This window comes from Scyliorhinus torazame, chromosome 15, assembly GCF_047496885.1.
Source record: "Scyliorhinus torazame isolate Kashiwa2021f chromosome 15, sScyTor2.1, whole genome shotgun sequence".
NCBI classification, from domain to species: domain Eukaryota; kingdom Metazoa; phylum Chordata; class Chondrichthyes; order Carcharhiniformes; family Scyliorhinidae; genus Scyliorhinus; species Scyliorhinus torazame.
Genome location: NC_092721.1, coordinates 207,488,638 through 207,514,321, shown reverse-complemented (window position 1 = coordinate 207,514,321; position 25,684 = coordinate 207,488,638). Strand labels below are relative to the sequence as shown.

The 25,684-nt window shown below is 52.0% G+C and overlaps 1 protein-coding gene across 2 annotated transcripts in view; it reads left to right on the top strand.

The window, feature by feature from the left end:
- slc6a7 (solute carrier family 6 member 7) overlaps positions 1-25,684 on the top strand; it is a 138,865-nt gene that overhangs the window by 15,966 nt on the left and 97,215 nt on the right. Inside the window, exon 2 of one of the 2 annotated variants that reach the window (XM_072477526.1) lies at positions 16,760-16,982. The exons of the other annotated variant lie outside the window; for it this stretch is intronic. Coding sequence (XP_072333627.1) covers positions 16,760-16,982 — 223 coding nt within the window. The remainder of the gene's footprint in view (positions 1-16,759; positions 16,983-25,684) is intronic. 2 annotated transcript variants of the gene reach the window in all.

Below are 25,684 nucleotides of genomic sequence, written 5' to 3'. Positions count from 1 at the left end.
GAACCTTGTTACTGTCCTGCCTTGGTCTGCTTTCAAAGCCAGCGATTTAGCCCTGTGCTAAACAGCCCCTAACAAACTTGGTTTGTTCTCACTGGAACGAAGGAGGATGAGGGGCGACCTGATAGAGGTCTACAAAATTATGAGGGGCATCGACAGAGTGGATAGTCAGAGGCTTTTCCCCGGGGTAGAAGGGTCAATTACTAGGGGGCCTAGGTTTAAGGTGCAAGGGGCAAGGTTTAGAAGGGATGTACGAGGCAAGATTTTTCACAGAGGGTAGTGGGTGCCTGGAACTCGCTACCGGAGGAGGTGGTGGAAGCAGGGACGATAGTGACTTTTAAGGGGCATCTTGACAAATACATGAATAGGATGGGTATAGAGGGATACGGACCCAGGAAGTGTAGAAGATTGTAGTTTAGTCGGGCAGCATGGACGGCGCAGGCCTGGAGGGCCGAAGGGCCTGTTCCTGTGCTGTACTTTTCTTCGTTCTTTGTCCCGCCGGATGGGACCATATGTAAACCATGTCGGCAGGACCCGACCAGCACTCGACCCGTCGAGCGCGGAGAATCGCCGCCGGGTCCGCTTTCGACGGCCTCCGACCTGCGCCGCGTCGACCGTGTGGGCGCGATTGGCGGCGATTCTCCAGTTGCCGGAGAATTGGCGGCCCAACGTCGGAGCGGTGGCGCGGGATTCTCGCGCGCCCCCCCCCCCCAGCGATTCTCCGAACCGGCGCAGACTAGGAGAATTCCGGCCCATGAATGTCAGCAGGTTACATCAGGTACATCAGTCTTTAGTACAAAGGGATTGGAGTGTAAGAGTAAAGGAGTCCTCCAATTATACAGGGCATTGGTGCGAGCACACCGGGAGTACAGTACTCAGTGCCGTTTTGGACTCCTTGTCAGAGGGAGGATATACTTGCCAGCAGAGAGAGGGCAACGGAAGTTGACCAGACAGGTTTGCGGACCGAGAGGTTTGTCCGGCGAGCAAAGATTTGAGAGGGGTCCAATTGACGGAGTAGAGGCAGAGAAAATATTTTCCTTGGCTGGGGAATCTCGAACAAGGCGCCACAGTCTCCGAACTAAGAGTCAACCATTTAGGACTGACATGGGAAGATATTTCCGACTCCGAGGCTAGCGAATCTTTGGAATTCACAATCCCAGAGGGTGGCGGATCTTTGGAATTCTCAATCCCAGAGGGCGGTGAATCTTTGGAATTCTCAATCCCAGAGGATTGTGAATCTTTGGAATTCTCAATCCCAGAGGGCGGTGAATCTTTGGAATTCTCAATCCCAGAGGATTGTGAATCTTTGGAATTATCAATCCCAGAGGATTGTGAATCTTTGGAATTCTCAATCCCAGAGGGCGGTGAATCTTTGGAATTCTCAATCCCAGAGGATTGTGAATCTTTGGAATTCTCAATCCCAGAGGGCGGTGAATCTTTGGAATTCTCAATCCCAGAGGATTGTGAATCTTTGGAATTATCAATCCCAGAGGATTATGAATCTTTGGAATTCTCAATCCCAGAGGGCGGTGAATCTTTGGAATTCTCAATCCCAGAGGATTGTGAATCTTTGGAATTCTCAATCCCAGAGGGCGGTGAATCTTTGGAATTCTCAATCCCAGAGGATTGTGAATTTTGGAATTCTCAATCCCAGAGGATTGTGAATCTTTGGAATTCTCAATCCCAGAGGATTGTGAATCTTTGGAATTCTCAATCTCAGAGGATTGTGAATCTTTGGAATTCTCAATCCCACAGGATTGTGAATCTTCGGAATTCTCAGTCCCAGAGGATTGTGAATCTTTGGAATTCTTAATCCCAGAGGGCGATGAATCTTTGGAATTATCAATCCCAGAGGATTGTGAATCTTTGGAATTCTCAGTCCCAGAGGATTGTAAATCTTTGGAATTCTTAATCCCAGAGGGCGGTGAATCTTTGGAATTCTCAATCCCAGAGGATTGTGAATCTTTGGAATTCTCAACCTCAGAGGATTGTGAATCTTTGGAATTCTCAGTCCCAGAGGGCGGTGAATCTTTGGAATTCTCAATCCCAGAGGATTGTGAATCTTTGGAATTCTCAATCCCAGAGGGTCGTGAATCTTTGGAATTCTCAATCCCAGAGGATTGTGAATTTTGGAATTCTCAATCCCAGAGGATTGTGAATCTTTGGAATTCTCAATCCCAGACGATTGTGAATCTTTGGAATTCTCAATCCCAGAGGATTGTGAATCTTTGGAATTCTCAATCCCAGAGGATTGTGAATCTTTGGAATTCTCAATCCCAGAGGGCGGTGAATCTTTGGAATTCTCAATCCCAGAGGATTGTGAATCTTTGGAATTCTCAATCCCAGAGGATTGTGAATCTTTGGAATTCTCAATCCCAGAGGACGGTGAATCTTTGGAATTCTCAATCCCAGAAGATTGTGAATCTTTGGAATTCTCAATCCCAGAGGGTTGTGAATCTTTGGAATTCTCAATCCCAGAGGATTGTGAATCTTTGGAATTCTCAATCCCAGAGGGCGGTGAATCTTTGGAATTCTCAATCCCAGAGGATTGTGAATCTTTGCATTCTCAATCCCAGAGGGTTGTGAATCTTTGGAATTCTCAATCCCAGAGGATTGTGAATCTTTGGAATTCTCAGTCCCAGAGGGCGGTGAATCTTTGGAATTCTCAATCCCAGAGGATTGTGAATCTTTGGAATTCTCAATCCCAGAGGGTTGTGAATCTTTGGAATTCTCAATCCCAGAGGATTGTGAATCTTTGGAATTCTCAATCCCAGAGGATTGTGATTCTTTGGAATAGAACATAGAACATAGAAAATACAGCACAGAACAGGCCCTTCGGCCCACGATGTTGTGCCGAACCTTTGTCCTAGATTAATCATAGATTATCATTGAATTTACAGTGCAGAAGGAGGCCATTCGGCCCTTTGAGTCTGCACCGGCTCCTGGAAAGAGCACCCTACCCAAACTCAACACCTCCACCCAACATCAAGGGCAATTTTGGACATTAAGGGCAATTTATCATTGGCCAATTCACCTAACCTGCACATCTTTGAACTGTGGGAGGAAACCGGAGCACCCGGAGGAAACCGACGCAGACACGGGGAGGACGTGCAGACTCCGCACAGACAGTGACCCAAGCCGGAATCGAACCTGGGACCCTGGAGCTGTGAAGCATTGTGCTATCCACAATGCTACCGTGCTGCCCTTAAGAACAAATAAATCTACACTATATAATTTTACCGTAATCCATGTACCTATTCAATAGCTGCTTGAAGGTCCCTAATGTTTCCGACTCAACTACTTCCACAGGCAGTGCATTCCATGCCCCCACTACTCTCTGGGTAAAGAATCTACCTCTGATATCCCTCCTATATCTTCCACCTTTCACCTTAAATTTATGTCCCCTTGTAATGGTTTGTTCCACCCGGGGAAAAAGTCTCTGACTGTCTACTCTATCTATTCCCCTGATCATCTTATAAACCTCTATCAAGTCGCCCCTCATCCTTCTCCGTTCTAATGAGAAAAGGCCTAGCACCCTCAACCTTTCCTCGTAAGACCTACTCTCCATTCCAGGCAACATCCTGGTAAATCTTCTTTGCACCTTTTCCAAAGCTTCCACATCCTTCCTAAAATGAGGCGACCAGAACTGTACACAGTACTCCAAATGTGACCTTATCAAAGTTTTGTACAGCTGCATCATCACCTCACGGCTCTTAAATTCAATCCCTCTGTTAATGAACGCTAGCACACCATAGGCCTTTTTCACAGCTCTATCCACTTGAGTGGCAACTTTCAAAGATGTATGAACATAGCCCCCAAGATCTCTCTGCTCCTCCACATTGCCAAAAACTGTACCGTTAACCCTGTATTCCGCATTCATATTTGTCCTTCCAAAATGGACAACCTCACACTTTTCAGGGTTAAACTCCATCTGCCACTTCTCAGCCCAGCTCTGCATCCTATCTATGTCTCTTTGCAGCCGACAACAGCCCTCCTCACTATCAACAACTCCACCAATCTTCATATCGTCTGCAAATTTACTGACCCACCCTTCAACGACCCATCCAAGTCCTTAATGAAAATCACAAACAGCAGAGGACCCAGAACTGATCCCTGCGGTACGCCACTGGTAACTGGGATCCAGCCTGAATATTTGCCATCCACCACCACTCTGACTTCTATCGGTTAGCCAGTTCGTTATCCAACTGGCCAAATTTCCCACTATCCCATGCCTCCTTACTTTCTGATGTGGAGATGCCGGCGTTGGACTGGGGTGAGCACAGTAAGAAGTCTTACAACACCAGGTTAAAGTCCAACAGGTTTGTTTCAATGTCACTAGCTTTCGGAGCGCTGCTCCTTCCTCAGGTGAATGCAGAGGTCTGTTCCAGAAACACATATATAGACAAATTCAAAGATGCCAAACAATGCTAGGAATGCGAGCATTAGCAGGTGATTAAATCTTTACAGATCCAGAGATGGGGTAACCCCAGGTTAAAGAGGTGTGAATTGTATCAAGCCAGGACAGTTGGTAGGATTTTGCAGGCCAGATGGTGGGGGGTGAATGTAATGCGACATGAATCCCAGGTCCCGGTTGAGGCCGCACTCATGTGTGCAGAACTTGGCTATAAGTTTCTGCTCGGCGATGCTGCGTTGTCGCGGGTCCTGAAGGCCGCCTTGGAGAACGCTTACCCGGAGATTAGAGGCTGAATGCCCTTGACTGCTGAAGTGTTCCCCGACTGGAAGGGAACATTCCTGCCTGGTGATTGTTGCGCGATGTCCGTTCATTCGTTGTCGCAGCGTCTGCATGATCTCGCCAATGTACCACGCTTCGGGGTACATTGGCGAGACCATGCCCGAAGCGTGGTACATTGGCGAGACCATGCAGACGCTGCGACAACGAATGAACGGACATCGCGCAACAATCACCAGGCAGGAATATTCCCTTCCAGTCGGGGAACACTTCAGCAGTCAAGGGCATTCAGCCTCTAATCTCCGGGTAAGCGTTCTCCAAGGCGGCCTTCAGGACCCGCGACAACGCAGAATCGCCGAGCAGAAACTTATAGCCAAGTTCTGCACACATGAGTGCGGCCTCAACCGGGACCTGGGATTCATGTCGCATTACATTCACCCCCCACCATCTGGCCTGCAAAATCCTACCAACTGTCCTGGCTTGATACAATTCACACCTCTTTAACCTGGGGTTACCCCATCTCTGGATCTGTAAAGATTTAATCACCTGCTAATGCTCGCATTCCTAGCATTGTTTGGCATCTTTGAATTTGTCTATATATGTGTTTCTGGAACAGACCTCTGCATTCACCTGAGGAAGGAGCAGCGCTCCGAAAGCTAGTGACATCGAAACAAACCTGTTGGACTTTAACCTGGTGTTGTAAGACTTCGTACTGTCCTTACTTTCTGCATAAGCCTACCATGGGGAACCTTATCAAATGCCTTACTAAAATCCATGTACACTACATCCACTGCTTTACCTTCATCCACATGCTTGGTCACCTCCTCAAAGAATTCAATAAGACTTGTAAGGCAAGACCTACCCCTCACAAATCCGTGCTGACTATCCCTAATCAAGCAGTGTCTTTCCAGATGCTCAGAAATCCTACCCTTCAGTACCTTTTCCATTACTTTGCCTACCACCGAAGTAAGACTAACTGGCCTGTAATTCCCAGGGTTATCCCTAGTCCCTTTTTTGAACAGGGGCACGACATTCGCCACTCTCCAATCCCCTGGTACCACCCCTGTTGACAGTGAGGACGAAAAGATCATTGCCAACGGCTCTGCAATTTCATCTCTTGCTTCCCATAGAATCCTTGGATATATCCCGTCAGGCCCGGGGGACTTGTCTATCCTCAAGTTTTTCAAAATGCCCAACACATCTTCCTTCCTAACAAGTATTTCCTCGAGCTTACCAATCTGTTTCACACTGTCCTCTCCAACAATATCGCCCCTCTCATTTGTAAATACAGAAGAAAAGTACTCGTTCAAGACCTCTCCTATCTCTTCAGACTCAATACACAATCTACCGCTACTGTCCTTGATCGGACCTACCCTCGCTCTAGTCATTCTCATATTTCTCACATATGTGTAAAAGGCCTTGGGGTTTTCCTTGATCCTACCCGCCAAAGATTGTTCATGCCCTCTCTTAGCTCTCCTAATCCCTTTCTTCAGTTCCCTCCTGGCTATCTTGTATCCCTCCAATGCCCTGTCTGAACCTTGTTTCCTCAGCCTTACATAAGTCTCCTTTTTCCTCTTAACAAGACATTCAACCTCTCTTGTCAACCATGGTTCCCTCACTCGACCATCTCTTCCCTGCCTGACAGGGACATACATATCAAGGACACGTAGCACCTGTTCCTTGAACAAGTTCCACATTTCACTTGTGTCCTTCCCTGACAGCCTATGTTCCCAACTTATGCACTTCAATTCTTGTCTGACAACATCGTATTTACCCTTCCCCCAATTGTAAACCTTGCCCTGTTGCACGTACCTATCCCTCTCCATTACTAAAGTGAAAGTCACAGAATTGTGGTCACTATCTCCAAAATGCTCCCCCACTAACAAATCTATCACTTGCCCTGGCTCATTACCCAGTACTAAATCCAATATTGCCCCTCCTCTGGTCGGACAATCTACATACTGTGTTAGAAAAGCTTCCTGGACACACTGCACAAACACCACCCCATCCAAACTATTTGATCTAAAGAGTTTCCACTCAATATTTGGGAAGTTAAAGTCGCCCATGACTACTACCCTATGACTTCTGCACCTTTCCAAAATCTGTTTCCCAATCTGTTCCTCCACATCTCTGCTACTATTGGGGGGCCTATAGAAAACTCCTAACAAGGTGACTGCTCCTTTCCTATTTCTGACTTCAACCCATACTACCTCAATAGGGTGATACTCCTCGAACTGCCTTTCTGCAGCTGTTATACTATCTCTAATTAATAATGCCACCCCCCCACCTCTTTTACCACCCTCCCTAATCTTATTGAAACATCTATAACCAGGGACCTCCAACAACCATTTCTGCCCCTCTTCTATCCAAGTTTCCGTGATGGCCACCACATCGTAGTTCCAAGTACCGATCCATGCCTTAAGTTCACCCACCTTATTCCTGATGCTTCTTGCGTTGAAGTATACACACTTCAACCCATCTCCGTGCCTGCAAGTACTCTCCTTTGTCAGTGTTCCCTTCCCCACTGCCTCACTACATGCTTTGGCGTCCTGAATATCGGCTACCTTAGTTGCTGGACGACAAATCCGGTTTCCATTCCCCTGCCAAATTAGTTTAAACCCTCCCGAAGAGTACTAGAAAACCTCCCTCCCAGGATATTGGTGCCCCTCTGGTTCAGATGCAACCCGTCCTGCTTGTACAGGTCCCACCTTCCCCAGAATGCGCTCCAATTATCCAAATACCTGAAACCCTCCCTCCTACACCATTCCTGCAGCCACGTGTTCAGCTGCACTCTCTCCCTATTCCTAGCCTCGCTATCACGTAGCACCGGCAACAAACCAGAGATGACAACTCTGTCTGTCCTGGCTTTTAACTTCCAGCCTAACTCCCTAAACTTGTTTATTACCTCCACACCCCTTTTCCTACCTATGTCGTTGGTACCAATGTGCACCACGACTTCTGGCTGCTCATCCTCCCCTTAAGGATCCTGAAGACACGATCCGAGACATCCCTGGCCCTGGCACCCGGGAGCCAACATCCCTTCCGGGAGTCTTGCTCACGACCACAGAATCTCCTATCTATTCCCCTAACCATTGAATCTCCTACAACTATTGCTTTTCTATTCTCCCCCCTTCCCTTCTGAGCCCCAGAGCCAGACTCAGTGCCAGGGACCTGGCCGCTAGGGCCTTCCCCCGGTAGGTCATCCCCCCCAACAGCATCCAAAACGGTATACTTGTTTTGAAGGGGAACGGCCACGAGGGATCCCTGCACTGTCTGCCTGTTTGTTTTTTTCCCCCTGACTGTAACCCAGCTATTCTTGTCCTGTACCTTGGGTGTGGTTACCTCCCTGTAACTCTTCTCAACCACCCCCTCTGCCTCCCGGATGATCCGAAGTTCATCCAGCTTCAGCTCCAGTTTCCTAACACGGTCTTTGAGGAGCTGAAGTTGGGTGCACTTCCCGCAGGTATAGTCAGTGGGGACATCGGTGGTATCCCTCACCACCCACATCCTACAGGAGGAGCATGCAACTGGCCTAGCCTCCATCCCCTCTTACCTGACAGAATATAGCTGCTGTGTGGACTAACTAGATCTCCGCCCTCCGACTCTGCTCCCAGTCAGCTACACTTTCTGTAAACTCCTGGCTCTCTTCGCACTCTTTGCGGAAATGTCGGAAACAAAATGAAAGCAGCACCTTACTCCCTCCTCACCTAACTCCCTCAGTCACCAAACTCTCACTATCGCACTCAAAAAGCACCAAATTCAGCATTCAGTGCAAACAAATTATCAATCCCAGAGGATTGTGAATCTTTGGAATTCTCAATCCCAGAGGATTGTGAATCTTTGGAATTCTCAATCCCAGAGGGCGGTGAATCTTTGGAATTCTCAATCCCAGAGGATTGTGAATCTTTGGAATTCTCAATCTCAGAGGATTGTGAATCTTTGGAATTCTCAATCCCAGAGGATTGTGAATCTTTGGAATTCTCAATCCCAGTGGGTGGTGAATCTTTGGAATTCTCAATCCCAGAGGGCGGTGAATCTTTGGAGTTCTCAATCCCAGAGGATTGTGAATCTTTGGAATTCTCAATCCCAGAGGGCGGTGAATGTTTGGAATTCTCATTCCCAGAGGGCGGTGAATCTTTGGAATTCTCAATCCCAGAGGATTGTGAATCTTTGGAATTCTCAATCCCAGAGGATTGTGAATCTTTGGAATTCTCAATCCCAGAGGGCGGTGAATCTTTGGAATTCTCAATCCCAGAGGATTGTGAATCTTTGGAATTCTCAATCCCAGAGGGCGGTGAATCTTTGGAATTCTCAATCCCAGAGGGCGGTGAATCTTTGGAATTCTCAATCCCAGAAGATTGTGAATCTTTGGAATTCTCAATCCCAGAGGATTGTGAATCTTTGGAATTCTCAATCCCAGAGGGCGGTGAATCTTTGGAATTCTCAATCCCAGAGGATTGTGAATCTTTGGAATTCTCAATCCCAGAGGATTGTGAATCTTTGGCACTCTCTGCCCCAGAGGGCGGGGCTGTTCGGTGATAATGTTCAAGACACATTTTTGGGCAGGAAAGAGAATGGGGGGGTCATGTGGACCTGCCTCGCATTATACTGAACACAGCTCTCTTCCATCGACTGGAACAGGGCAGGGGTGGGGGATGGGTGAGCTGCGTAACAGGCCATCTCACTGAAGTTACAATTCACTCCTGATTTTCCCCATCACCCACTGTCTCTGGTCAGATATTTCAAACCCGAATGAGCTGCTACAGAACAATAAACCTTTCACACAGCTCTGCTATCGATATACACTCCAGGTGAGATACTTAAACCGGTGCCCCTGCTCAGTGCCGAGCTTCTGGAACAGTCCTTCCTTCACCATTCCTCTCAATTGTACACTCATCTTGTTATTCACCTCAGCACTGCAGAGAGCTGAATCTAAATATAGTTCATTATACTGACATTACAACACTCCCGCTGAATCACAAAGAGCAGATCAGATTCCCTTTGTCCCTGTCTGTCTTCATTCCAGTCCCGCAATCAGCAAAACATTCTTCTGCTTTCACCATTTACGTGCCTCCTGTGGGTAGCATTCTCAACAATTGTGGTAGAAGGTCATGGGTTCAACTATCACTTAGAGTCTGGAGAACAACATTCCGAATAATACTGAGGGAGTGCTGCACTGTCAGAGGGTCAGTACTGAGGGAGTGCTGCACTGTCAGAGGGTCAGTACTGAGGGAGTGCTGCACTGTCAGAGGGTCGGTACTGAGGGAGTGCTGCACTGTCAGGGAGTCAGTACTGAGGGAGTGCTGCACTGTCAGAGGGTCAGTACTGAGGGAGTGCCGCACTGTCAGAGGGTCAGTACTGAGGGAGTGCTGCACCGTCAGAGGGTCAGTACTGAGGGAGTGCTGCACTGTCAGAGGGTCAGTACTGAGGGAGTGCTGCACTGTCGGAGGGTCAGTACTGAGGGAGTGCTGGACTGTCAGAAGTCAGTACTGAGGGAGCGCTGCACTGTCAGAGGGTCAGTACTGAGGGAGTGCCGCACTGTCAGAGGGTCAGTACTGAGGGAGTGCTGCACTGTCAGAGGGTCAGTACTGAGGGAGTGCTGCACTGTCAGGGAGTCAGTACTGAGGGAGTGCTGCACTGTCAGAGGGTCAGTTCTGAGGGAGTGCTGCACTGTCAGGGAGTCAGTACTGAGGGAGTGCTGCACTGTCAGAGGGTCAGTACTGAGGGAGAGCTGCACTGTCAGGGAGTCAGTACTGAGGGAGTGCTGCACTGTCAGAGGGTCAGTACTGAGGGAGTGCTGCACTGTCAGGGAGTCAGTACTGAGGGAGTGCTGCACTGTCAGAGGGTCAGTACTGAGGGAGTGCTGCACTGTCAGAGGGTCAGTACTGAGGGAGTGCTGCACTATCAGAGGGTCAGTACTGAGGGAGTGCCGCACTGTCAGAGGGTCAGTACTGAGGGAGTGCTGCACTGTCAGAGGGTCAGTACTGAGGGAGTGCTGCAATGTCAGAGGGTCAGTACTGAGAGAGTGCTGCACTGTCAGAGGGTCAGTACTGAGGGAGTGCCGCACTGTCAGAGGGTCAGTACTGAGGGAGCCGCACTGTCCGAGGGTCAGTACTGAGGGAGTGCCGCACTGTCAGAGGGTCAGTACTGAGGGAGCCGCACTGTCCGAGGGTCAGTACTGAGGGAGTGCCGCACTGTCAGAGGGTCAGTACTGAGGGAGCCGCACTGTCCGAGGGTCAGTACTGAGGGAGTGCCGCACTGTCAGAGGGTCAGTACTGAGGGAGTGCCGCACTGTCAGAGGGTCAGTACTGAGGGAGTGCCGCACTGTCAGAGGGTCAGTACTGAGGGAGTGCCGCACTTTCAGAGGGTCAGTACTGAGGGAGTGCCGCACTGTCAGAGGGTCAGTACTGAGGGAGTCCTGCACTGTCAGAGTTACATACCTTGCAGGAAGAGACATGAAGCCCCTGTGCCTTTTCAAGTTGGGCATAAGCAAGCTCGCACCCACTATTTTGAAAAAGAGCATGGAAGTTTTCCCTGATGGACTGGGGCCAATACTGATCCCTTCGTTAATATCGCTGAAAATAAATAATCTGATCATTCTCTCATTGTTATTTGTGGCATCTTATTGTTTGCCTATTAGCTGTGACGTTTCCTACATTATAACAGTGACTGCATTTTAACCCATCCTGCGGTCAGGAAAGGTGCTATGTCCATTCATTCCATTCTGCCTTTGAGATGACCCGCTCCTCTGGCTTGAGAATGTTATTGGATCAGTGGAGCTGACTACGCAGCTTCCTGTTATGCAAAGCAGTCAGAACTGTGTGAGCAATACAGTTTGGTATGTTACCAGGAATATCCACGGTGCACACTTGCAGAAAACACCGGACTTTCGGCTAAATTCCGGGCAGGAGCAAGAATGACATAAAGAGACACACCCTGTGACGCTGGAACACTGATGCTAAGGAGAGGGTGGGGCAGATTGAGTTATCTACATGAAGTGGTGGATGAGGGACAAGGCATCTAAATGTGCACCAATTGTTTATCTTACTCCTTTTCACTTTGCCAAGGTAAAGCAGAATCTGGGCATTTGGGAACAATGTTCCCACTCCATTGCGGGCAAAGTCCTGGTCATCAGGTGCAAGGTGCTCTCGGGGTTGTTGTACATGACGCAGATCTGGTCCATATCTGTGGGGAGGCACGGTAGCTCAGTGGTTAGCATTGTGGCTTCACATCTCCAGGGTCCCATGTTTGATTCCTGGCTTGGGTCACTGTCTGTGCGGAGTCTGCACGTCCTCCCCGTGTCTGTGTGGGTTTCCCCCGGATGCTCCGGTTTCCTCCCACAAGTCCCGAAAGATATACTGTTAGGTAATTTGGACATTCTGAATTCTCCCTCTGTGTACCCGAACAGGCGCCGGAATGTGGCGACTAGAGGCTTTTCACTGTAACTTCATTGCAGTGTTAATGTAAGCCTACTTGTGCCACAATAAAGATTATTATCCTGATCTTGCGCCAAAGTAGTCACCTGAGCCATCTTCACGTTAATCTGGAGATCCAAGATGGATCATGTCCAAAGGGATATCATGCACAAATCTCTGGATGAGGGAGGAAAAGATGTACCCGATACCTCCTGCAAGCTGATGGCCACCTTTGTGTGCAGATGCATCAAGGTGTACGTAAACGGCAAGTGTCACTTGCTTCTGCCACCTGTCCCTGGTGTTGCGAAAGATGGGTTTGGCAATGTTGTCGTGGGACGCTCCAAGTAGTTGGACCGTGCCGTATCACCTGTCCCTCTTGGAAAAATGTGTTCAGAAAAACACCTTTGGCCACAAGGCGATCAAGCAGTGGTCTGCACGCAATGTCCTCGAGACCCTGGGGAAACGGAGATGGTGGATCATGTCAAATGGTTCCCTGAGCAGACTGTCAGAGTCATTTGACAGAATGCCTCATCACCAGAACTTTCAAACAAGCTAGTGGTGAGGAGGGCCCTCCCCGTCAGATCCTTCAAACACGCCCAAAGTCTCAGTGTCATCGCACGCTGCCCTCAAAGCGGCTGTTGGGGGGAAGAGACGGTCGCGCACTTTGTGGAATGTGCCTTTGCAAAGAAAGTCTGGAGAGAGATGCAGTGGTATTTGTCAAGGTTCATCCCGAGCAGCTCTGTGACACAGGACTCTGTGCTCTACGGACTGTTTCCAGGGACACACACCGAGACAAACATTAACTGCTGCTGGAGAGTCGTCAACTCGGTGAAAGAGGCTCTTTGGTCTGCCTGAAACTTGATGAACTTCGAGCGCAAAGAAATGTCCTCGAACGAGTGTTGCGGACTGGCACATTCCAAGGTCCAGGACTACGTGCTGAGGGAAGCAGTCAAGCTTGGGGCAGCCGATGCCAAGGCGCAATGGCAAATGGCCTACTTATGGACCTTTAGTCAATGTACACGAAGGAACTGGGAACCATGTAAAACCACTCGGACTGTGTGCTTTACCCTGACTATATGTAACAATATTGCACTGTCAGAGGGTCAATACTGAGGGAGTGCCGCACTGTCAGAGCGTCAGTACTGAGGGAGTGCCGCACTGTCCGAGGGTCAGTACTGAGGGATCACTGCACTGTCCAAGGGTCAGTACTGAGGGAGTGCTGCACTGCCATCGGGTCAGTACTGAGGGAGTGCTGCACTGTCAGAGGGTCAGTACTGAGGGAGTGCTGCACTGTCAGAGGGTCAGTACTGAGGGAGTGCTGCACTGTCAGAGAGTCAGTACTGAGGGAGTGCTGCACTGTCAGAGGGTCAGTACTGAGGGAGTGCCGCACTGTCAGAGGGTCAGTACTGAGGGAGTGCTGCACTGTCAGAGAGTCAGTACTGAGGGAGTGCTGCACTGTCAGAGGGTCAGTACTGAGGGAGTGCTGCACTGTCAGAGAGTCAGTACTGAGGGAGTGCTGCACTGTCAGAGGGTCAGTACTGAGGGAGTGCTGCACTGTCAGAGAGTCAGTACTGAGGGAGTGCTGCACTGCCATCGGGTCAGTACTGAGGGAGTGCTGCACTGTCAGAGGGTCAGTACTGAGGGAGTGCTGCACTGTCAGAAGGTCAGTACTGAGAGAGTGCTGCACTGTCAGAGGGTCAGTACTGAGGGAGTGCCGCACTGTCAGAGGGTCAGTACTGAGGGAGTGCTGCACTGTCAGAGGGTCAGTACTGAGGGAGTGCCGCACTGTCAGAGGGTCAGTACTGAGGGAGTGCCGCACTGTCAGAGGGTCAGTACTGAGGTAGTGCTGCACTGTCAGAGGGCCAGTACTGAGGGAGTGCTGCACTGTCAGAAGGTCAGTACTGAGGGAGTGCTGCACTTTCAGAGGGTCAGTACTGAGGGAGTGCCGCACTGTCAGAGGGTCAGTACTGAGGGAGTGCTGCACTGTCAGAGGGTCAGTACTGAGGGAGTGCTGCACTTTCAGAGGGTCAGTACTGAGGGAGTGCCGCACTGTCAGAGGGTCAGTACTGAGGGAGTGCTGCACTGTCAGAGGGTCAGTACTGAGGGAGTGCCGCACTGTCAGAGGGTCAGTACTGAGGGAGTGCCGCACTGTCAGAGGGTCAGTACTGAGGTAGTGCTGCACTGTCAGAGGGCCAGTACTGAGGGAGTGCTGCACTGTCAGAAGGTCAGTACTGAGGGAGTGCTGCACTGTCAGAGGGTCAGTACTGAGGGAGTGCCGCACTGTCAGAGGGTCAGTACTGAGGGAGTGCCGCACTGTCAGAGGGTCAGTACTGAGGTAGTGCTGCACTGTCAGAGGGCCAGTACTGAGGGAGTGCTGCACTGTCAGAGGGTCAGTACTGAGGGAGTGCTGCACTGTCAGAGGGTCAGTACTGAGGGAGTGCTGCACTGTCAGAGGGTCAGTACTGAGGGAGTGCTGCACTGTCAGAGGGTCAGTACTGAGGGAGTGCCGCACTGTCAGAGGATCAGTACTGAGGGAATGCTGCACTGTCACAGGGTCAGTACTGAGGGAGTGCTGCACTGTCAGAGGGTCAGTGCTGAGGGTGTGCTGCACTGTCAGAGGGTCAGTACTGAGGGAGTGCTGCACTGTCACAGGGTCAGTACTGAGGGAGTGCTGCACTGTCAGAGGGTCAGTACTGAGGGAATGCTGCACTGTCACAGGGTCAGTACTGAGGGAGTGCTGCACTATCAGAGTGCGACATGGCCAATGTATGTAGTTTGAAAAGAATTGTGTAAGCTGTAATGAAAATATTGAAATGTGTGAATGTTCTCATTACTGAATTGATGTTCCTCAGAGTCCATCTTGACCTCTGGAGAAAATGTGAAAATCATTGCCCTTGACTGTTAGACCACAGGAACCAATTGGCTCTGTGGTACAGTGCCATCCGTCTCAACACACCTTCCAAACCCTCAAACACGTGCCAATCAAGAGCCTTGGTAGAACGTTTTGGCAGAAAATCCTAGAAGGGACTTTGGCATCTCTCCCAGTATGTGATGGCCATGGAGTTCGTGCCAGACTGCCGCTCCAGAGGTCCGTATTCAAATCCCTCCAAGGCAGGTTGTGGAACCAAATTCAGCCCCCTGAAGAATGCTCATGAAAGCTGTTAGATTCCTGTAAAAATCCAACTGGTTCCTTGTCCTTCACCATTGTATTGTCGTAGCATTGTTCAGATCCAGACACCGTACCCCAGAATGGATGTATTTACCTTCGAGAGGCTGCAGGACAGATTCACCAGGCTCTTGGGGCAAGATGGGGCTTGTATAATCCTGGAGTTACCTCAATGTTTCTGGCAACACCAGCATTTATTTCCCTAGTTGCCCTTCAGAAGGTGGGGGTGAGCTTGAACCGCTGCAGTCCCTGAGGTGTAGGGACACCCACTGTGCTGTTAGGGAGGGAGTTCCAGGATGTTGTCCCAGCGACAGTGAAGGAACGGCGATATATTTCCCAGTCAGGGTGGTGAGTGACTTGGAGGGGAACCTCCCAGGTGGTGGGTTCCCAGGTATCTGCTGCTCTTGTCCTTCTAGATCTGGTGGTCGTGGGTTTGGAAGGTGCTGCCTGAGGAACCTTGGTGAGTTCCTGCAGTGCATCTTGTAGATGGTGCACACGGCTGTCACTGGAGCGAGTGAACGTTTAATAATAATAATCTTTATTAGTGTCGCAAGTAGACATACATTAACACTGCAATGACGTTTCATTTAAGGTTAAGGGGAAGTTTGGTGGAGCTGGTCAAATTGTTGAAGGCAGTGAGGGCGGACGGGGAGAAGGTATTTCTCGTGGCAGGAACGTCGCTCACCCGAGGTCCCAGAGTCAAGGTAATTGACAAAGGAACCAGAGGGGTGATGAGAACTTTCTTCGCAGTGGGGATGTTTTGGACTGGTGCGATGTGCAGGATGGCCTTTGTGGTGCTGTCCACCTCTGTGGCTCTGCGCTGCGACCGGAGGTGCGCTACCACAACGGGCGGTGAAGGCAGATTCCATTAGCTAAAAACTGGAAGGCAACGTTTTTGCAGGGGCTGGGGAAGGAGCGGGGTGGGGGGATTGGAAATAATTGGATAATTCTTTCTCAGAACCGGCACAGACACAATGTACTTGCGTGCGGTGCAGGAACAGCCTGTTCTACTATTCACTTAGAGGATAGCTGAGTGATTCCTTATTCTCCAGCTCTCTTCCTCGATCCTGCCTAATAGCAATCTAACAACCTCAACTTTGAAAGCAGCTGAATTTGTGTGTGGCGGGGGGGGGGGGGGGGGGGGGGGGAGTTCCAGATTTCCATTATCATTTGTGTGAAAAATTGCTTCCTGATATCCCCCCTGCAAGGAAGGACCAGCTCTGAAGCTCTGATTTTAACCTGATCCTCATAATTTAACCCTTTTACAGCCAGGGTCATTCTGATGAACCTGTCCCCTCCAAGGCCAATATAACCTCCCTGCTCTGAGCTTCCCCAGAACTGATCTCCATTATTCCCAGGCGGGGTCGCTGCGGAGCCTTGTTCACCTCTATCTTTGTAACTCAACTGGTTGGGCCAAGCGGCCTGTTTGTATGGAGAGTTCCCCTCTGCCTACCTTGCTAATATTCGTCTACTCTCTCTCGTCCCATACAGGCTATTGTGACTCTAAGCAGTGGGAACTTGGAGAACAATGTCAGGACCCAGGGGGCCGATGAACCCCAGCCCACCTCCGAGGCCTCAGCACCTGCTCCTGAGGCACTGCCATCCCGAGGCACCTGGGGTGGGAAGCACGAGTTCTTGTTGTCCTGTATTGGATACTGCGTGGGACTGGGAAACGTGTGGAGGTTCCCCTATCTCTGCTATCGCAATGGAGGAGGTAGGAAACTGCGTGTTCCGCCGGAATTCTGACCGTCACAGCTTTTCAATCTCTCTACCTCTCCTTTCTGCTCAGCATCAAATGTTTACCTCTCCCGGCCCACCTCATAAACCGCCCTGAAATCTCTCCCTGTGTAACGAATGTGAAGGAAATGCAATTTGCCAATACAAGCTGATGCCAGTCCATCAATGGCTGAGCAGGTGAGGTTGGTTTGTGGATAAATCCTACCCCACAGTGTGCTGTACGCCAGGCTCACTGTGTCTCACCTCCTTTATCTCAGGGGGCGTAAAGCAGAAAGAGAGAGAAGCTGTGTCTCCAGTTGGACGCAGTCTTGTTTAGATTCCACCAGGAGCATTGTGCTTAGTCTGGGAACGACGGCTTTGGAACGATACATTGGCCTTGGAGGCAGAACATTCAGCAGAATGATACTGGGGCTAAAAGGGTTAAATTATGAAAACAGATTACACACAATAGGTTTACATTCTGCTGAGATTAGAAGATTGAAGGGTGATCTAATTGAGATGTTTAAGATGATGAAAGGATTTGATAGGGGGGGTTAGAGAGAAACTATTTCCCCTGGTTCGGGAGGAGCCCAGAACAAGGTGACAGACGTTTAAAGTTAAAGAATGTTCAGGGCTGTTGACCAGGCCCCGGGTCACTGTCCGTGAGTAGTTTGCGGCTAAAGGGATATGGAGAGAAAGCGGGAGTGGGATATTGAATTGGCATGGTCAGCATGAATGGCGGAGCAGCCTCGAAGGGCCGAATGGCCTCACCCTCCACCTATTTTCTACGTTTCTATGTCAGGAGGCAAGTCTTCTGAAAGATTAGTACTCCAGTTCCTACTTGTCTTGTTCTTATGATTGAGAATTGAGGCATTGCTCAAACAGGAGCCTGTGTAGGTCAGCAAGCACAATGGGTGAATGGGACCTGGTGGGAATTACAATAAGACGGGTGATAGACGTGTGTGTGTCAGTCAGCACGGATTTAGAACAGGTTAGCCCTGTCTAATGAACCCAGTTCAACCTCTGATGATGTAACTAAGGTGGTGGATAAAGGAGTGTCTCTGAATGTTATTTATATGGATTTCCAGAAAGCAGCTGACAAAAGTTCCACATGAGAGACTGTTACTAAAAGCACCAAACCCTGATATTGATCAGCAGGCATCGTTACATATGCCTGCTGGGCTCGCACTGTGCAGTTTGGGCTCGCACTGTGCAGTTTGGGCTCGCACTGTGCAGTTTGGCCTCGCACTGTGCAGTTTGGGCTCGCACTGTGCAGTTTCCCTCACCGCTGATGGAACTGATGTGCATTAGCCATCAGCCGATATGTAAGTTTGCAGGCGAAGCGATGTTAAGCTGCACAATGAGCAGTGTAGATGGGAGCAGGAAGGGACATTGACTGATGAAGCGAATGGGCAAAACTGAGACTGATGGGAGTTCAATCTGGGGAAGTGTGAGGCCATCCACCTTACACCCAGGTATTTTCCCAAAGACGGGAAGCTGGGGATTGTGAAGAGGCTGAAAGATTTGAAGTTCAGAAATGATTGAAAACCAGAGGACTGGTGAAGGAATAACTTTTAAAAAGGCTAATGGAATATTGATCTTCATCTGGAGGAGGCTGGAATACAAGGGAGTGGAAATGATGGGCGGGATTCTCTGACCCCACTCCGGGTCGGAGAATCGCCGGGGGGGGGGGGCACGAATCCCGCGGCGCCGCTCCGACATCAGGCCTCCGATTCTCCGGCGACCCGAGAATCGGCAGCGCTGGTCAGGGGTGCTCAACGCGCCCCCCCCCCCCCCCACCCCCACCCCCCGGCGATTCTCCGCGCTCGACTGCCCGAATGCCCGCCGAGTTCGGCTGTTTCCCGCCGACGTCGTTCGCGTGTGGTCCTACCCGGCAGGACCTCAGCGTTCTGGCTGCGGGGGCCGTCCTGGTGGGGGGGGTGGGGGCATCCGACTCCCGGGGGGGGGCGGCTCCACGGTGGCCAGGCGATCGGGGCCAACCGATCGGCGGGCGGGATAATTGCGGGAGGGGCCTTATGTTCCTCCGTAGGGCTCCGCCATGTTGCCGGGAGACCGGCGCGGAGACGGCAACCCACGCACCTGCGCGGACCCGCGCCGGCCATGCTGCCGCCCGTACCGGCAGCTGGAGCAGCGCCAGGCTCTCCAGTGCCGTGCTGGCCCCCTGTGCAGCGCAGGATCACTGATCCTAGGGGCCAGATGGCGCCGTCATAAAACGCTCCGGCGTTTACGACGACGTCAATACTTAGCCCCATTATCGGAGAATCCCGCCCCATAAGTTTATATAAAGTTCTACTCAGACCCCATTTGCAGTAAAACTGCTCCACATCTCAGGGTGCACAGACTAGGTCTGTATTCCTTCGAGTAAAGGTTGGGGATCCACGACTTCCTGATCCACAGACCACAATCAGTCAGAATGAACAACAACACCTCCTCCACAATAGTCCTCAACACCGGCGCCCCGCAAGGCTGCGTACTTAGCCCCCTACTCTACTCCCTGTACACACACGACTGCGTGGCAAAACTTGGTTCCAACTCCATCTACAAGTTTGCTGACGATACGACCATAGTGGGCTGGATCTCGAATAACGATGAGTCCGAATACAGGAGGGAGATAGAGAACCTAGTGGGTTGGTGTAGCGACAACAATCTCTCCCTCAATGCCAGCAAAACTAAAGAGCTGGTCATTGACTTCAGGAAGCAAAGTACTGTACACACCCCTGTCAGCATCAACGGGGCCGAGGTGGAGATGGTTACCAGTTTCAAATTCCTAGGGGTGCACATCTCCAAAAATCTGCCCTGGTCCACCCACGTTGACGCTGTCATGATATGCAGACATGTACGTAATGAGATACAAGCAGGCAGCTACAGAGAACAAGACATAATCAGTCAGCAGGCAGAACACTTGGGGTGGTTTCCCACTATAAAAGGCACGAGGCACTTGTAGCGCACAAAGACTCCGAGAGACGAATAGAGTGAAGTCGATGAGGCTTTATTAAGCGTGACTGTTCCCCCGCACTTCAGTAGTAGACTGCCTGCGGAGGAGGATTCCAGGTACTTATACTCCGCCTTCAGGGCGGAGCTAGAGGTCAACGTCCAACCAGGACCTGGGATCTGTCAGCCAATGACATCACAGCTTCACAGTCCCACATGACCCCTAATGCATACTACCACATTCACCCCTTGTTAAAAATGAACCCGGCGGGGTGATGCTTCGCATGGTGGTAAGGGTTTACAAGGCTGGTCCTGGGAGGAAAACTTTCGCATGTTATTACAGTATGTACAAGGTTTTTTTTTCAAACTATTTACAGTAATCGTCAGGAAAAGACAAAATGTTCTCGTTAAAAGTCCACATATTGTAGTGTTAGATCGACGCCACGAGTCGGTCGGGCGGTCTGGTCGCCCGTGTCGATCGCCTCGGCCCCGGTGGTGGTGGTGGTGCTTGTTCCGGTGTTGTCGTCTCCGGGAGCCTTACGGTTTCAGCTTGGGCTTCATTCCTGGTCGGGCCTGGGAGGAGGACCGATCCTCCTGGGAAGGGGGCGGTCGCGGGGTGCGGCGGTGGCAGGAAGGGGGGGGGGGTTGGGTGATTGGTGTCGGGGGGTGTGTGAGTTGCCGGCAGGCGCCAGATCTCGCAGGGAGACCGTGTCCTGTCGGCCGTCGGGGTACTCCACGTAAGCGTATTGCGGGTTCGCGTGAAGGAGGTGAACCCTTTCGACCAACGGGTCCGACTTGTGCGCCCGCACATGTTTTCGGAGCAGGATGGGTCCTGGGGCCGCCAGCCAGGTCGGCTGCGACGTTCCAGAGGAGGACTTCCTGGGGAAGACAAGGAGGCGCTCATGGGGCGTTTGGTTAGAGCTAGTACACAGTAGTGACCGGATGGAGTGGTGGGCGTCCGGGAGGACCTCCTGCCACCGTGAAACTGGGAGGTCCCTGGACCGTAGGGTCAGTAGGACGGTCTTCCAGACCGTGCCGTTCTCCCTCTCTACTTGCCCGTTCCCCCGGGGGTTGTAGCTGGTTGTCCTGCTCGAGGCTATACCGTTGCTGAGCAGGAACTGGCGCAGCTCATCACTCATAAAGGAGGACCCCCTGTCGCTGTGGACGTATGCGGGGCAACCGAACAGTGTGAATATGGTGTTCAGGGCTTTAATGACTGTGGCCGCGGTCATGTCAGAGCAGGGGATGGCGAATGGGAAGCGGGAGTACTCGTCCACCACATTAAGGAAGTATATGTTGCGGTCGGTGGAGGGGAGGGGTCCTTTGAAATCCAGGCTAAGGCGTTCAAAGGGGCGGGAAGCCTTAATCAGGTGCGCACCATCCGGCCTGAAAAAATGCGGTTTGCACTCTGCACAGATGTGGCAGTTCCTTGTGACTGTACGGACCTCCTCTAAAGAGTATGGGAGGTTGCGGGACTTAATAAAGTGGTAGAGCCGAGTGACCCCCGGGTGGCAGAGGTCCTCGTGGAGGGTTTGGAGGCGGTTAATTTGTGCGTTGGCACATGTGCCGCGGGATAGGGCATCGGACGGCTCGTTCAGCTTTCCGGGACGATACAAGATCTCGTAGTTGAAGGTGGAGAGCTCGATCCTCCACCTTAAGATCTTTTCGTTTTTGATTTTGCCCCGCTGTGCATTATCGAACATGAAGGCTACCGACCGTTGGTCCGTGAGGAGAGTGAATCTCCTGCTGGCCAGGTAATGCCTCCAATGTCGCACAGCTTCCACTATGGCTTGGGCTTCCTTTTCCACTGAGGAGTGGCGGATTTCTGAAGCGTGGAGGGTTCGGGAGAAAAAGGCCACGGGTCTGCCCGCTTGGTTAAGGGTGGCCGCTAGAGCTACGTCGGAGGCGTCGCTCTCGACCTGGAAGGGGAGGGACTCGTCGATGGCGCACATCGTGGCCTTTGCGATATCTGCTTTGATGCAGCTGAAGGCCTGGCAAGCCTCTGTCGACAGAGGGAAGGTCATGGTCTGTATTAGGGGGCGGGCCTTGCCTGCGTACTGGGGGACCCACTGGGCGTAGTATGAAAAGAACCCCAGGCAGCGTTTTAGGGCTTTTGGGCAGTGAGGGAGGGGAAATTCCATGAGGGCGCGCATACGTTCGGGGTCGGGGCCTATTATCCCATTGCGCACTACGTAGCCCAGGATGGCTAGCCGGTTTGTGCTAAAGACGCACTTGTCCTCGTTGTACGTGAGGTTCAAGGCTTTAGCGGTCTGGAGGAATTTTTGGAGGTTGGCGTCGTGGTCCTGCTGATCGTGGCCGCAGATGGTTACATTGTCGAGATACGGGAACGTGGCCCGTAACCCGTGTTGATCAACCATTCGGTCCATCTCTCGTTGGAAGACCGAGACCCCGTTTGTGACGCCAAATGGGACCCTTAGGAAATGGTATAATCGCCCGTCTGCCTCGAAGGCTGTGTACTTGCGGTCACTTGGGCGGATGGGGAGCTGATGGTAGGCGGACTTGAGGTCCACGGTGGAGAAGACCTTATATTGGGCAATCCGATTGACCATGTCGGATATGCGGGGGAGAGGGTACGCGTCTAGTTGTGTGTACTTGTTGATGGTCTGGCTATAGTCTATGACCATCCTTTGCTTCTCCCCTGTCTTTACTACTACCACCTGTGCTCTCCAGGGACTATTGCTGGCCTGGATTATGCCTTCCTTTAGTAGCCGCTGGACTTTCGACCGAATGAAGGTCCGGTCCTGGGCGCTGTACCGTCTGCTTCTAGTGGCGACAGGTTTGCAATCCGGGGTGAGGTTTGCAAACAAGGATGGGGGTTGCACCTTGAGGGTTGCGAGGCCGCAGATAGTGAGTGGGGGTATTGGGCCGCCGAATTTGAAGGTTAGGCTCTGTAGATTGCACTGGAAATCTAATCCCAGTAATGTGGGGGCGCAGAGTTGGGGAAGGACGTAGAGCCTGTAGTTTTTGAACTCCCTCCCTTGCACCATTAGGGTAACTATGCAGAAGCCTTTGATCTGTACGGAGTGGGATCCTGCAGCTAGGGAAATCTTTTGTGCGCTGGGATGGGTGGTCAAAGAACAGCGTCTTACCGTGTCGGGGTGGATAAAGCTCTCCGTGCTCCCGGAGTCGACTAGGCATGGTGTCTCGTGCCCGTTCATCAGCACCGTTGTCGTCGTCGTCTGGAGCGTCCGGGGCCGAGCTTGGTCCAGCGTCATTGAAGCCAGACGTGGTTGTAGTGGTTGAGCGTCTTCTTCGAACCCCGTGGAGCCGTCGACACTGGGGTCCGTTGTTGCCATCCAAGATGGCGTTGGGGGTGAACAAGATGGCTGCCCCCATGCATCGCACATGGCTGGGGGGTCACAAGATGGCGGCGGGGGTGAACAAAATGGCCGCCCCCATGCGTCGCACAGGTCTGGGGTGGTCCAAGATGGCAGCGCCCTTCCTCCCCTCATGGTGGCCGGGACCCAAAATGGCGGCGCCTGCGGGTCGCACATGGGGCGCTGGGGGGGTTCGGGAGCGTTGGGAACACGCAGGACTCCCTCTTCTCTGGGGACAGTGGTGGCCGGGACCCAAAGTGGTAGCGGCGGCGGGTCATACATGGGGCGCGGGGGGGGCGGTTGGGGAGCGTAAACGGCGTGCAGGGCTCCCTGTTCTCCGGGGAGAGCGGTGACCTCGCGGGACCGGCACACAGCCGCGAAATGGCCCTTTTTCCCGCAGCTCTTACAGATCGCTGCGTGGGCCGGGCAGCGCTGCCGGGGGTGTTTCGCCTGGCCGCAGAAATGGCAGCGGGCTCCCCCGGTGCGACTTGGCGTTTGGACCGCGCAAGCCTGTGGGTGTCCGGGGGGTGGGTGGGTTTGTCGCGACGGGTGCGTACGGAGCCCAATGGGCTGCCGCGCGGTAGGGGCCGTAGGCGCGGGTCTTTCGCGCGGCCACGTCTAGGGAGGCTGCTAGGGCCCGTGCCTCTGAGAGTCCGAGCGACTCTTTTTCTAGAAGTCTTTGGCGGATTTGGGAGGAGTTCATACCTGCCACAAAAGCATCGCGCATTAACATGTCCGTATGTTCATTTGCGTTCACCGGCGGGCAGCTGCAGGCTCGTCCCAAAATTAGTAGCGCGGCGTAGAATTCATCTATCGATTCTCCGGGACTTTGCCGTCTCGTTGCGAGTTGATAGCGAGCATAGATCTGGTTTACTGGGCGAACATAGAGACTTTTGAGTGCTGCGAACGCCGTCTGGAAATCCTCTGCGTCTTCGTAGAGAGAAAATCTCCGTGCTTAACCTCGAGTGCAGGACCTGTAGTTTTTGGTCTTCTGTGACCCGGCTGGTGGCCGTTCTGAGGTAGGCCTCGAAACAAGTCTGCCAGTGCTTGAAAGCTGCTGCTGCGTTCACTGCGTGGGGGCTGATCCTCAGGCATTCCAGGATGATCCTGAGCTCCATAGTCATTTAGGCACGCTTAATAAATTGTAGAGCACAAAGACTCCGAGAGACGAATAGAGTGAAGTCGATGAGGCTTTATTAAGCGTGACTGTTCCCCCGCAGTTCAGTAGTAGACTGCCTGCGGGGGAGGACTCCAGGTACTTATACTCCGCCTTCAGGGCGGAGCTAGAGGTCAACGTCCAACCAGGACCCGGGATCTGTCAGCCAATGACATCACGGCTTCACAGTCCCACATGACCCCTAATGCATACTATCACAGCACTCACACTCCGTCTCTTTCCACTGGAGACATCTACAGTGTGAGTCAGGGTGTATATATCATTTAACTCCGACAGCACGTGGCTAAGAACTAGTCTGGAGACTTCCGGTTGCGGCGATGCGGAGCTAAGCCGCACGTTTCGGCAACTCCCGCGACAACGGACTTTCGGGTTCTCCAGAGGAGCCCCAACGGAACTTTTTTGAATTGATCCTGTGTGGGAAGGTGCAGTAAGGTCCCCCCTTACGATATATGGCCGAGATCAGCGGTGGAGCGGCGAAAAAAGAGGCACTGGAGCAGCGGCAAAATCGAGGGGGGAAAAGCATGATGGCGGAGGGCGGAGAGCGAGCAGCGTGGGGGCCGGACCAGCAGGAGTTCCTTAAGCGCTGTATGGAGGCGCTGAAAAAGGAAGTGCTGGCGCCAATGCTGTTGACGATCGAGGGGCTGAAGGACACCCAGAAGACCCAGGCGGTGGAACTTCGCGAGGTGAAAGATAAAATGAATGACAACGAGGACGAGATCCTGGGCCTGGCGGTAACAATGGAGGCGCACGAGGCGGTGCACAGGAGGTGGGCCGAGAGACTCGAGGTCCTGGAGAACAGGTCGAGGAGGAAGAACCTCCGGATTCTGGGACTTCCCGAAGGAGTGGAGGGAGCTGATGCCGGGGCGTACGTGAGCACGATGCTCCATTCGCTGATGGGTGCGGAGGCCTCTCCGACCCCCCTGGAGCTGGAAGGGGCTCACCAGGTCCTGGGGAGGAGACCCAAGGCTGATGAGCCGCCTTGTGGCGAGGTTCCATCGCTTCGCGGACAAAGAAAGTGTGCGGAGATGGGCCAAGAAGGTGCGGAGCAGTAGATGGGAGAACGCGGTGATCCGAGTTTACCAGGATTGGAGCGCGGAGGTGGCAAGGAGGAGAGCTGGCTTCAACCGGGCCAAGGCGGTGCTGCATAGAAAAAGAGTCAGGTTCGGCATGCTGCAGCCTGCGCGACTGTGGGTCACTTATCAGGACCGACACCATTATTTTGAAACGCCGGAA